The sequence below is a fragment of the Elgaria multicarinata genome, chromosome 1 (assembly GCF_023053635.1).
Source record: "Elgaria multicarinata webbii isolate HBS135686 ecotype San Diego chromosome 1, rElgMul1.1.pri, whole genome shotgun sequence".
In the NCBI taxonomy this organism is placed as follows: Eukaryota; Metazoa; Chordata; class Lepidosauria; order Squamata; family Anguidae; genus Elgaria; species Elgaria multicarinata.
Window position 1 is genome coordinate 169,678,406 of NC_086171.1, and position 14,578 is coordinate 169,692,983.

Below are 14,578 nucleotides of genomic sequence, written 5' to 3' on the forward strand. Positions count from 1 at the left end.
GGGTCTCTACTTCCCTTGCTCGGCTTCGTCCATTTTCTTCTGCTGCCCCTTATGCCTGGAACGCTCTTCCAGAACATTTGAGAACTACAAGTTCAACCGCAGCTTTTAAAGCTCAGCTCAAAACTTTTCTTTTTCCTAAAGCTTTTAAAACTTGATTTTGTTCTGACTTTATACTGTTAGTTTTACCCTACCCAGTGCCTGTTTACCCTACCCTGTGCCTGTTTGCATTCTCTTCCCCTCCTTATTGTTTTATTATGATTTTATTAGAATGTAAGCCTATGCGGCAGGGTCTTGCTATTTACTGTTTTACTCTGTACAGCACCATGTACATTGATGGTGCTATATAAAATAATAATAATAATAATAATAATAATAATAATAATAATAATAATAATAAGGAACAGCATCGGTGCACAGGTTGTTTGAACTTGAGACCATTAGGGGAATTAATGTATATAATTGTAAATACTGTTAGATGCCCTAAAATATCAAGTTAGGGCAGAATATACATTTTAAGAAGTAGATCCAAGACAACTGTATTAGAAGGAGTAAATGAGAAATGCACAAGGTAGGCATTATACCTACCAATGCATTTTGGGAAGCAGGAGCCATAGCTGATCTCCATTTCTGAAAACACAAAGACTCGCTGTAATTCTGATCTGCCTCTTGCCATGGGTGAAACACACAGGTCCCTAAAGCTGTGTAAAGTAGAAGTGCAGAAAAACAGGACAGTCAGTGTTTTGAGACCGGGCCTAAACTACAGATCTCATAACATCTGTGGCTTGTCTTGACGAGGGGTTTGCCCTGGGGTGGATCCGGAGTGGTGGCAGGTCATCTATATGGTGAAATCCTTAACAAACAACCATATAAAACTCAACAAAAAGTTAAGGATATATATACAGTGAAACCATAATATTTAATATACCATACCATACATCTTTATTGCGATCCATAGATCCATGAAAAAACAAGAATCAAACATGAAACATCAGACAGTTAGAGCTATTGTCAACTTTCGTCTAATACACAGAGAGCTCTAATCCTGGCCGCCACTGTAAGAAATTTAGCAACAGCCAAAGTTACTTTTGAGGACTTATCTTCCAACAGAAACTTAACATAAAATTTGTCTGAACTTCTGGACAGTTTACCCAACAATGGGGTGATCATAAGATGACGGGCCTGATTATAAAAGCTACAGGACAGAAGGATATGTTCCACCGTCTCCACTTCCATATTCCTACAGAGCCACCATCGTTCCTGATAAGGGACACCAGCATATCTGCCCCAAAGTAATTCAATAGAATAAGCATTGCATCTGGCCTTGAAGAAAGCAATACAATATTTAGCCACCGACAGGTTCTTTAAATAGTCAGCCAGCTGAAGAGGCCCAACGTAATGAACGTGCAATGCACTGGGAGAGCAGGAAACATAAGAGCGAGTGCGTAAGTTGCAGAAGGCTATGTCCCACAGTCTTTGTTTAACAGATTTAAAAGCAAAATTCAAGCCCAGATTAAGGAGGAGGGAAGAGGAGAGACTGATTGAAGCTGCCTTCCTGGCAAGAAGCTTGGACCAGCTGTTCACTTAGTTGTCCTGAGCCAGACACGGAAGCAGACCTGAGCCCCTCCTAAAAAGACTAACTTCCATCCAAAATTTTAAGGCAGACAAAATATACAAAAATAAAATAAAGATTAACAATAATATTGCATTAAAAGTTCAATAACATATTGCACAGACCAATGTATAACTAAAACAACGTAGAAAAAGGCCAAACGCATTTCTGCAAGAGGTCTTCGTCAGTGGCCAATGTGGGCTGCTGTGTACTCCCTGAAGATTTATTGGGGCTAACTTTACAATTCCCACAATTATGTGGTATAGGGTGTCACTCCCCTTTGAAAATATGCCAGGCCTCAGCATTTTCAAACCGCCTAGTTCATGGTCTTTAGACCATCTAGGGTTGCCATCAGCTACCTTGTGCCCGACTTTTTTTTAAGTGGAGCTTAGGGGGTTTGCACCTGGATGGGGTCGGGATGATGGCTGCATCATATAGATGTACGTATATACAGTGAAACCATAATATTTAATATTCAAAAATAACATAGGGTTGGTCAGCATCACCCCACCTCCCAGGTTTTAAATTTAATTTTTTTAAAAAAAAATTTTTTTTTTAACTGTACATAAAAAGGAGGGGAAATGGGCTGCCCTCCCTCCCTCAGTGCTGCATGCAGAGGCTTGGGTGGCACTAGTGCTGCAAAGCTGCAGCAGCAGGAGGTCCAAGGGAAGAGAGCTGGGGGAGGGGGAAAGGAATGGGGCAGCCAGAGGGGCAGGAGGGGGAGAAAGAGAGGGATGTGCAGAGCCCGAACTGGCTCTCCTCCCTCTGGCTGCCCTGTTCCTCTCCCCCCGCTCTGTGTTTTTTAAAAAATCTGTAGATGCGTGGGGGGGGGGAGTCAGGGCAGCCAGAGGAAGGTCAGAGAGCCAGCTGCCCCCTTCCTCCCCCTTTCCTGGTGCTTAGTCTGCCACTGGCAACAGTGACAACTTCGCATTGACACTCCTGTGCAGATGCCAGGAAGGAACACCACAGCGGTAGCCCAAAGTCTTGCAGCACCAACCCACCACCGTCAGGATGGGGGCCTAGTCATTTTGGGGGTCTTGTTTCTTCCCTTATAACCTAATTTTTTTCTGATGAGTCCTGGGGAACTCAAAAGCTTGCATGGTTTTGTGGCAGTTTGGTTGGTCCTAATAAAAGTATTGCCCAGCTGTGGATTTTGGATTCTTTTCCTCTGGGGCCAACACTGCTCCCCCTTTTGTTTGATTGTTTTGGGGGGCAATGTGTGGGTGGCCACCCTGCTTTATGTAGCTTTATGGCTGCCAACAACAGATAATAACATTTGGATAGGATCTTTTTCCTAGATTACTTCATACATTCTTTACTTTTTATAGGCTTTTCTAAAGTTGAATAGATACTCTATAAATCTGGACATATTTAATTCTAATCTGGACTTATTTAAAAACTGGAATCTGATCTTGCTGTATAGAAGATATAAACTCTGCCTATGGTTTATGAATATTAACCATTACCAACTGTATTCATCTGTGAATATTCTGTTCCCCCCCCCCCCCGACTTTTAACATTTCAAGTTGTTGATGTCGATTGAAATTTAGAACTTAAATTATTGCGTAAAAGGTTATCTTTCTTCAGCTAGGATAACATGGTATTTTTTAATCCTATGTGCTAGTACAGATAAAACGTAGCTCAGCTCTTAGAGGGAGATTCTGAACCTTCCCGTCCAGCACATAACTTCTGCTTCATAAACATGTAATACTAGTAAGGGGGAAACCACTAGTGAAGTTTCTCAAGGAAGTAAAGGAAAATTCCTCAACCCACCCCCAGTGGATTCCTGTAAAAAAAAAAATTCTAGAAAGCCCCTTTTGATAACTTTAAGCTAACAAGAAAACCCCCGAAGTAACAAATACCCCTATTATGTATGTCTGGAATTTATTTAGATACAGTATTGTAACTTTCTATTTTACCATGGAATATTTCCTTCTTTGGACAATTACCTTACTGTGTCTCCAAAAACCCAGTGTGGAGTTTGTGCACCTAGACAAGGCAAGGGAAGACCCATAATGACACCCACACCTCTGATGAGAATGAGGCTTTAGCTAGACCTAAGGTTTATCCCGGGATCGTCCTAGGGTCATCCCTGTTCATGTAAATGACACACAGGATATCCTGGGAGCAGGCAGGGAAGATCCCAGGATAAATCTTAAATCTAGCTAAGGCCTAAAATGGTTACAACTTTACTGATTACAGCTTGAATAGATTTGGTGGGACATATGGCTTGGATTCAGTCCTCATTCAGCCTGCCTGCTAGTTGTTATCAACCCAGTCCAAGTGGTGGTAGGGACAAAACTGAGTCTTGGGCCCACAATGGCACAAGCTGTTTACCTGAGCCTTTCCTGTGCACTCTTGATGTGGCCTGTTTGCTTGCCCCAAACTGGGCTACATCTGGAAACCACACCCCTAAAATCCCTTATTAGAGCCCAGTCCTGCTTCCCCTTATAAGTGGATCCAGCCCGATGCCCCAAATGTCTGCCCTAAAATTGTGATATTAACATTAGCAATGAAGAACCGTGCAATAATAATATGCCAACCATGATAACGCATGCCCCCCTCCCAATCTGGGATGTGGTGAGCTGACAATATCCTAGGCAAAGCAACAACCCTGCACTGCTTTCCCGGTCATGACCACAGGTTAAATTACTCCCCAGCCCCATCAACCCATGGCTAATCCTGTTTGTAGTTAGATGCAATCAGGGCTGGTGCTACCATAGAGGCCACTCAGGCGGCCGCCTAGAGGGCCAAGCGAAGGGGCACGTTGGCTGTGAGCCGGCCCAGTCCGAGGATTCAGCTGGGCCTGGGCGGGCGCGATGGTGCCCTTCGCCCTCCCAGCCAAAGTGAAGCCAGGGATGCTGGGGTGGGGGTGGGGTGGCTACACGTTCGGATTTCCGGAATGCACCCAGAAGAGAGAGAGAGAGAATGTATGGGTGAATGGGGTGCATGGGGTCTTTGAGTGAATGCATGTGTTCATGCGTGTGTTTGTTTGGAGTGAGTGATGCTGAGTGTGTGTGTGTGCACGCGTGTGAGTTTGGGGGGGGGGTGATTTGGAGGTGATATTCCTATTAAATAATGCATTTTAGACCCATAGACGTTCCTTTCCAATTTGTTTGCTATAATTGGCATGACGTATTTCTCGCACTTTAAAATAAATTTAGCAGTTTCAAGTTTTGTGCTTCTTATTTTTTCCAGGAAACATATGTTCTTAAAAATCAAAGTTGGCATTTTGGGGTGTGTGAGTGTGAAAGTAGCTCACCTTGCCTAGGGCGCAAAATAGTCTGGCACCGGCCCTGGATGCAATTATATTCCTAGGAGTGGGTGGCTGGGAAAGCCCTGCAACTACTACTGCTGTGGCCTGGGCCTCCAAAGCTCAAGGGGTGGACCAGAGGAAGAAAGTTCTCTCTGTGGTCCATCCCAAATTCCTGCTACTGACTGGCCATCTAACTTCCTAATTAGCTCCCCAGGAGCCAGACTGAACAGGCTGCCTGCCAACCCTGCAGTTCCATAGCAGCAGCTGCAGCCACTCACCTCTTGGATCCCCACCTGCATGCCAACACAAACCGAGACCCCATAAGTCAGGATTTATTCCTTATCGGTGCTATATGTATAGCTGGAATAAAAACTCAGTGGTTTGTTTCATGAATTGATTGTTAATGTACAATTAAACAAATATATTTTTGGTAGTTTTTTTTAGCGGGGGTCATTTTGATTATCATTAATTCCGCAACATCTGCCGCACATTCCTGTTCATGTTTACTCAGAAGTACGTCTACCTATGTTCAGTGAGACTTGTTTGCAGGTAATGTATATAGTACTGCAGCCATAGGCTGCTACTCCAGGAACGCATGTTACAAGTAAGTAACTCTGCCACAGCACAAGTCCATGGACATAAATAATTAGTACAGTTTTACATGCTATACAAATTAAAAAGAGCTCTTTTTACCTTAGGGCTGACTGAAATTTCTGTGTTCACAAATAGAGGTTGTCAAAATCCACTTCTGTGTAGAGGCATATCCACAATAGACCTGCAGCTTTTGCGGACTCTAGTGCATGAATCAGTCCAACCATGTGGCAAGTCCTCACGCCAGATCAAGCACCATATCAAGCCTCCATATGGGAGTATAAACTTGAATTGTCCCCCTTTGTAGCTGTTTTTGATGCCACCATCTGCCATTATTATGATAGAACATTGTCAAAACCGGTGGGAATAGGAGTTTTATTTGTATCCTAATGAACATATTTATTGGGTAGCCATACAAGTTACAGTGAGAGGGCCTAAGGGGGCAGTAAATCATAGCTTGAAAGTAGATAGTCTATTATATTTCAGATTATGTAGTTGCATTATTTCTTAGCAATTGGGTAGACTACTGCCTCCAATCTTTTCCTTATATCTTCTTTCGTCATAGGGCCAGAGACATGATTTATCTGAAAAAGAACATTCAGGGACGACTATGAAATATCCCTGAAGAGGGGTCAGGCTCCCACCAATCCCATATGGATACAATCATAGTGTTTACATAGCCAGATAAGGGATATCCATATCACAAGAGCAAGAGGTCAAGGCAGGACATGGATAACGTCATCTGAGTCCTTTGTACACAACCCACGTTGACAGTGGTCTATAACGCTAGTGTGATGGAGCCCTGAGTCTGAACCACACAATTCCACTTGGCAGAGTTTCACAATAACCTAATATTTCCACTCTTTTTATTTATCATTAGGTAACTGTGGCCCCCCAACTAGGCTGAACTTTGCTGAGCTAGCTGATAAGTATAAAGCAAATAATTATTTTCCTGTTGGCTCGACTGTGAAATATATGTGTCGTCCAGGCTATATCAAATCACCTGGATTAGACTACTCTAGTACCTGCCTTAAAAGCCAGGAGTGGACCAAAGTTCAGGAACTATGTCAAAGTGAGTCTATTAATATTCTCGTACTTATGAGGGAGAGGGAATGGAAAGTATTATCTCTACAGTTTTGATATAGGAGGTAAATCGTTGTGCAGTTCTGCCCTTGTGAATTCTTTCATTTTAAATGAAATCCAGACAGAAACTTTGAATAAGTTTTGCACTCTAGGGTACTTTGACATTTAAAGGAGAAATAACATTTGTCTTGTTTTTGCTAGGAAGATCATGTGGACATCCAGGAGAACCAGATAATGGCAGGTTGATTGCAGCAGAAAATCTTCTCTTTGGTTCCACTGTAAATTTCATCTGTGATGAAGGGTAAGCATGTGGGAAACCAAGAAGGCTGCCATTTCCCACCATAGTATCTCAAATAGCAGCATAAGAAGCAGGAATAACCTGATAAAACATTTCCCTTCACTGAGGGCTCCATCCGACGAGTGTTTTGTTGCACACTCGTTACTGGGAACTCACATATTTTTCGCAGGTCCCTCACATGACGTCATGTACCTCCCGCTCGCCTTGTGCCCCTTCTGGCCTTCCTTGTGCCAGAAGAACAACCACATAAAGTCCAAAATATTTTTAAAACCGGAAGTTACTGCTCTCTCCTGCTGTGTGCAGGAAAAGCAGTGTGATTAGAACGCCCGACTGAATGGGCCTCGGGTTCGTTGTTTACTTCCTGTTTTGAAATTAAAACAGGAGCAGAGAAGTGACAGTAGGGAGCGTGTTTTCCCACGTGTGATGGAGATCTAAATCTCCCAAGCAAGAAAGCCTTCATTGACTAATTTCTGCTTGTAAACACTGCAGTTTTAAAAGACACAGAATTCTTGCCAAAAATAATAATAATTAGTAACTAGGGATTATTTTCTAATCCTAATATTATGCATGTTTCTTCAGAAGAAAATAACAGAGTTAAGTGGGACTTGCTCCCAAATAAGTGTAAATAAGGTTGCATCTTACTGCAAAACCATATATTTATCAAAATTAGATTTTGTACTCTGTTGTGCATGGTTTCTAATGCCATGTTATATAGCCAAGAAAAAGCCCTGTATTGTTGTCTCAGAGGATATCAGCTGATTGGGATACTGTGTGTCTAGGCTGTAACTAGGCAGAAGGACTGAACATCTTCCAAATCCTGGCTGACAAGAAAAATGATTTCCTGTAATAATCCCTCAAAAACTTGGGTGTATTGTTTTTGTTGATCTTAGGTTAGTCACTCTGGGAGCCTTTTCAGCTGAATAGTAGGGTAAAATCCTTTAAATAAATAAATATATTCAGATCCTAAGCCACTACATTCTGTGCATCTTATGAGAAAGAAGGTGACCATCCACAATTGCTTCTGTCTCAATACAGGTACACGTTAATTGGTAAATCTTCCAGACGGTGTGTGATATCAGGTCAAAGAACTGTGTGGACTGGTGACATTCCCATTTGCCACCGTAAGTAAGCAGTGTTTAAGTAGTTTGTATTTAAACAAGTAATCCTGTATGGCATCAAGGACACAGCAAAATTATCCTGGTGCAGATAGCAAAGGGTAAATAAACTTGCTTGCTCTAGTTCAGCAGCATTACAGACACAGATCATGGTCACAGGTTATCCTTGGCAAAATATGGAATTGAAATTGGGCCTTCATGAAGCTCACTATTAAAAATTGGCCCCAGTATACCACTAATTTCTCTTGTGCTTGTTCCAGTGAAGTGAATTAGACAGGCACAAGATTACAGTTATGAAAAGATAATTTAGTACAGTGACATTTTTGCACAAAATAGTCTTGGTCGATTGTTGCAAATTAATTTAAATTGGGATTAAGTAAATTTTCTTTATGGAGGGATATGACAGAGGGGAATGCATTGGCTTTCCAGAATTACTTTTGGATGGGGGAGGAATGGGGGGCGCTGGCCTTCCTGACTTCATCCCGTGGGAGGTGGAAGGACAGGAGCAGGCAGCAGCACCACAACCTTCCCCTCTTCTCTCCCTACCCCCTTCTCCACCTCCATTTCTTTCTGTTAAATCTCCACTCCTTCATATCATTGAAGGTGTGCATAAGCGAACACACCACTTTTTCAACTCCTCTTACATCTCCTGCAGTTGCATTTGTGGGTGACACAACATCACGTTTTTCAACACAGCGTGTACTGCTCTGAATTCACTAGCATCTGCCCTCAGTGTGATATAAGCGTTTTGCATAAATGCTGTGGCAGCACTCCATGAAACAAGGAAGGGGCTCGAGTGTAGATGAGCCCTTAAAGCTCCATCCGATGAGGGTTTCACTGCACGTTAGTTACTGGGCACTCAGGGATTGCTCACATGACGTCGTCTGCCTCTCGCACATCTTCTGCCCTTTCTGGCCTTCGTGGCGCTGCAACCACCACCACCACCCACCCGAAAAAGTCCGGTTGCTGCTCTCTCCTACTGGACTGAATGGGCCTAATTACTTCCTGTTTTCAAGAAGCGACGTTGGAGCAACGACAGAGAAGTGTCGGGAGCCGCGCGTTTCAACCTAGATGTGACGGGGCTTTTAGATAGTTGCCATTATCCAAAAGGTAGTTGTGAAAAATAACAAATCACCCCCAATTTTTTCTTTAATGTATACCTTCTGGCTTTTTCTAGGTATTCCATGTTTCCCACCTCCAGATATTCCCCACGGCAAGCACACTGGCTGATGTTAAGCTTCTTGTTATGAATATCAATATCTCCTTTGATGTTAACTGTTGAATCTGGTAGTTGCCTTTTCACAAACAGTGGCACACTGAAAAGCAGAACAAATAATTCAAATATTTATCATTAATATGTGTACTCTGGCTCTCTCTAGGTATTCTATGTTTTCCACCTCCAGATATTCCCCACGGCAAGCACACTGGCATATATTTGGATGACTTCTCCTATGGAACAGTTGTAACATACACCTGTGATGAAGGCTACCCTCTTGTTGGGGATGACTCTATTTACTGTACTACTAAGGATGGATTAAATGGAGTGTGGAGTGGCCATGCATATTGTGGAGGTGTGGCTTTCACATACAGTGTTTTTTTTTAATTCTCTGAAGAAATGTCCAATGATGTGACAAGCATTATACTGTTATTTCCTAATCAGAATGGTAACATATCCATATTCCAGAGCTATCAGGAATACTAATACACCTGTCCATGATATTGCCATCACTATAAGATCTATTCCACCACCTCCACCTCCTCCTCCTCCTCCTCCTCCTCCTCCTCCTCCTCCTCCTCCTCCTCTTCTTCTTCTTCTTCTTCTTCTTCTTCTTCTTCTTCTTCTTCCTCTTCTTCTTCTTCTTCTTCTTCTTCTTCCCCTCATTGTTCTAACACAAAGCTTTTTTTTTTTGCAGTGACTCAGTGTCCAGCACCTGAAGTTGAGAATGGAAGGATAGTGGCCGGTGATTCCAACATCTACACATATAACCAAAGTGTTACATTTGACTGTAATGCTGGCCACAAGATAGCTGGTGCCAGAGAGATCCATTGCCAAGTGAATGGCACTTGGAACCCTCCTCCACCTCAGTGTGAACGGGGCAAGTATGACTATAAGCTTCATCACATCTAGTCAAATACATGGCTCCCGTCGCTTCTTCTGTCACCGCTCTCATGTCGCTTCCTGAAAACAGGAAGTAATTAGCCCCATTCAGTCCAGTATGACCAGAAGGGGTGGAAGAAAACATCATGTGAGTAATTCGTGAGTGCCCAGTAACAAGCGTGCAGTAAAACGCTGTTGGATGGAACTTTAAGGAGCTTCCATATTGTGAGAGCAATATATAAAAAGAGTCCTTCGTTTTTTCTTCCTTACTTCCTAACTATACCAACGTTCATTATCTTTGGACATAGTCTATGATTTTATACAGGCAGAAGTTACCAGGCTTTATAGAATCCTTGCACCCAAGTCAATTTATCTTTCTGATGAGTAACCTTTCCTTTGATCATCTCCTAATTAATTTATTGCCTCTTCTCCAACCTGTCCAGCCTGTGTATTTTTTTTAATTATTCCACTGTAGAAAAGTCCAACTTGTCTTGTGTTAACTCCTAAGCATGATAATCTGGCAATTTTGTGGCACTTATTGCTTGTTATTTCCCAACAAGTATGGTAACATCTCCACATTCCTGAACTATCAGGAATACTAATGCATCTGTCCATGATTTTGCCTTAAATTGTAGGTCTATATTAACAGCAGGAAGAATGATTAAGTATCCATATTCTTGAGCTATCGTAACCTACTCCATCTGTACTTAACACTGCAGCAGATAGAGGAATGGATACAAAGAGAACCCGCTTGTTCCTTCCTCTTCTGTTCATTGCTCTCTATTTAGTAAAGTATGCGTTCTTTGCAGTGAATCAGTGTCCACTTCCTCAAGTTGAGAATGGAAGGATAGCGACTGGTGATTCTAACACGTACACATATAACCATAGTGTTACATTTGACTGCAATACAGGCCACAGGATAGTTGGCTCACTAGAAAGTCGTTGCCAAATGGATGGCACATGGGATCCCCCTCTTCCTCACTGTGAATGGGGTAAGTCCTTTTCAGCCTGCAGTAGACTTTGTCCCTTTACACTTCTGTAGGAGCAACATTCCTGTTCCAACTGTACAGTGAGAGACAGGTTGAAAGGTATTAACTCATACATTTTAGAGAATAGTTGTGTAAACAAGTGGAATTATATTTTTTAAAAGAAATTGTTTCTCCTCCCCCCAATGCACTAGTTCTAGAGATTGGAAGAAGAAGATCTGAAAGTAAATGCTATAAATAACCTTTAGGAAACGTTAACCTTATGATTCTTTTTAATTGCAGTTTTAAAATCTCCATATTTAATTTTTGTTCTTCCCCTGCTACAAGACTGTGGATTGTTTCTGTGTTGTGTTGCTTATGAGAGGACTTTTAATCTAAGCCAAACAAATAAGGTTGGATTTTTTTACAAAAATATGACAAACAGAAATTCTCCTGAAGTCTCTCCCTTTGTTCTGTTCCTCCTTAAGTTTAGGGTTTATGCATCTGGTAACTGAAGGTTTTCTTCTGTACCTGCAGTCCACAAAACACTAAAGATAGTTTGCTGAACAATGTTTAATTGTTTTCACCAAGAATTGATTGAAAAAGACAGCTAATGCCTGAGAATTTCATTTTTCTATAAATACATTTGTCAGCCAATAATGTGTAGAGAAGGATTTTTAGCAGGCTAGCTTATGGATGTTTACTCAGAAGTAAATCTCACTGTACGCAGTATGGCTTACACTTTGTAAAGTGTGCATAGTATTGCTGTTTTAGAGATCAATCCTATGGTTCCTATGAGAACATGTGAGGGACTATAGGATTGCTTCCAAATTCCTTCTGAAGTCAGAGACAATGTTGGAAGGAGTAATCAGAGATCTGCCCCCCCCCCTCTCAGCCTGCGTGGAGAGAACCATGCCAGGTGCCTCTCCAAAGTTGGAAACTCGACCTCAGAGAGAGGAAAAGGAGGAGGGGTTGTGGTGGTCAGGGAGGGGAGGGGAGGAAACTGGAGAGGCCAACTTATATTGACCCTCTTCCAGCCTCCTTTGCTCCCTCTCTGAAGCACCCTTGCTAAATGAGCTAAATAGTCTGTCTGGCAAAATCTGCAGGGCAGGAGGACAGGGAGGTGAAGATTGCCTCCATGTCTCCTCTCACCATGCATTGGATGATCACAGGCCTCCAAGTTTGAGGGCTTCCGATCAACAAGGGTGCAATTCTATAGATCATGCCCTTAATGCGTTAATGTAGAGTATATTGTTATATAATCCCAGATGAAAAATAATAAGAGAAATTAAGCTGGTAGACACATAAATGCACATGTGTGCACACATTAGATTCAGAAAAAATATATTCTGTATCTAAACATGTCATAAGATAAGTGGATTACATTGTAAAGAGTGGAAATCTGTTCTTAGTTGTAATGGAACTTACAGGTGGAAAAGCTAGTCTTAAAAAGAGAAATATTTCATCAGATGGAAGTTTCCCTGTTCTCCACCAGATGGCTGAAGATTTCCATAGATTGTGGGACTGATTTGACAGTGAAGCAAAAAGAAAAAACATTTCTTGGCTCTTGTTTTTTAGAGCAGGGGTGAGGAATCTGTGGCTCTCCAGTTATTGGACTTTACTTCCAATCAGCCCCAAACAGTATGGCCAATGGTCAGGGGGACTGGAATTGTAGTCCAACAATTTTGAAGGGCTACATGTTTAAGAGGAAAGGTGTGCTAAAGAGGCACTGAGCTGTGACCTCAAAAAAGCCAGGCAATTCCTGAACAATTCTAAGTATGACCTCCTCCTACATGCAAAACATGTGTTCTGCCATTGAGCTATGGCTTTCCCCAGTAATCAGGAAATGGGCTTTATATGATACTAAAAAAAGCTGAAATACACCCCCTTTTCCAGTTCATTAAAAAAGCAATGTAAAAGCTTTGCCCTCTAATTTCAGTTCATGGCTGTGCAAGTCCAAAAATTCAGAATGGAAGAATGAACAGACTTCAAGTGCTAGTTAAACCAATGGAGACCATCACATTTGAATGTGACCCTGGCTACATCCTGAAAGGCGAAGATACAATTCGGTGCCAATCTGACAGCACATGGGATATCCCTACACCAACCTGTGTCAGAGGTATGAATTAGTATATACATTGCTAACTTTCATCACCTTCTAATGAGCAAGAATATTAGTTACATTTGGATCTTTCTTGACAGTTTCAGATGTGAACTAAAAAAATGAATACATTTCATCTAAGCCTACATGTTTTTGAAAAGTACAGAAAAGTTAAAGTTCCTTAGGAATACCTACAGATCACCATAGAGGAGCTTATAAGCTATTTTTGTTCTACAGTGTGTTCCAAAGGCAATGAGCTTCGGGTTTTTAGTGGATTGGACTGAATCTTGAAACAGGAATAATATCAAATAGGATAGGCTATCCCATATTAGATGGACAAAGAAAGGGGTACAATTGATATATCATGTCTTTAGACTTAATTAATATGTGCTATATGAATAATATAAATATATAACCATGAATTATATGGTTATATTTAACCCAGAATCTATCTTTCATGGTGTTCATAGAATGATTATTTAGAACAGTATGTTAATAATGAGAAGTGACAGACACAATGTACTTCTGAATATAGTTTTTATATGTGTAATGTTTAATTCAAGTTTTCAGAGAATGTATAGAGCATATTTAATTAATTGAGCTACCCTTCCACTGAACACTTTTTTTGTTTTTCCAATTCAGATTATTTTTGATGATTTGTAATACATTAATGGCCCCTTCTAATATTAGCCATAGATTTTCATGCTGCTGATTGGCCAGCAGCCTTGTTCTTGAATGCCGTGAAGACAATGGTTTTCCAAGTCAGGACAGTTTGGAAATTTGCATTATATCAATAGAAATGCACAGCATCTACTTGGAGGACTAGGCTTTAGAAATTTAGCTGTGGAGACAACTAGAAAATGGGAACTTATTAAGACAGAATAAGGAGGTGGTCATTAAGAGCAGAACTTAATTTGGGCAACCAAAATCAAGTGGCTATATTTCACTTATTAAAAGAGACGTTTATTTTTCTAGGCTTTAATTTTGTTTCTCTGCCTCTCTGAGAGGTCTCTTAGATGAAGGAATGGCATATAAATCAATGAATATGAATAAGGAAATTAAGATCAATGTTTTTCTGGGTAGTTTTAATGTTCCATTAAAGCCTAGACCATTAAAGGAAAATGTATGAGAGAAGGGAGACTCATTTCCCTAGTACAGGTGAAAGAAGAACAGGAATGAGGAAGTGTTGGCTCTTCAAACGTTGGACTATGGGCCGATCTACACCAAGCAGGTTATAACACCTTTAAAACGGTATGAAAACTGTATATGTAATTTGTCCTGGGCCTGAACAGTTGTCATAACCATTATAAACTGTTATAAGTAGTAGTGTAGATCCTGCCATATTCCTATCATCCCTTGCTATTGGCTATACTGCCCAGGGCATGGTAGGCTCAATGCACCAACATCTCAAAGGCCACATGTTTTCCACACACCCCACCTAAATCGTAGCACAATACTTAAA

At 41.3% G+C, this 14,578-nt stretch overlaps 1 protein-coding gene across 1 annotated transcript in view; it reads left to right on the top strand.

The window, feature by feature from the left end:
- The window catches only part of CR1 (complement C3b/C4b receptor 1 (Knops blood group)), a 241,277-nt gene that overhangs the window by 185,333 nt on the left and 41,366 nt on the right, over positions 1 to 14,578 (top strand). The window contains 7 exon segments of the mRNA XM_063139395.1: positions 6,337 to 6,528; positions 6,741 to 6,840; positions 7,873 to 7,958; positions 9,332 to 9,523; positions 9,866 to 10,048; positions 10,860 to 11,042; positions 12,955 to 13,134. Of these exon segments, the coding sequence (XP_062995465.1) occupies positions 6,337 to 6,528; positions 6,741 to 6,840; positions 7,873 to 7,958; positions 9,332 to 9,523; positions 9,866 to 10,048; positions 10,860 to 11,042; positions 12,955 to 13,134 (1,116 nt within the window).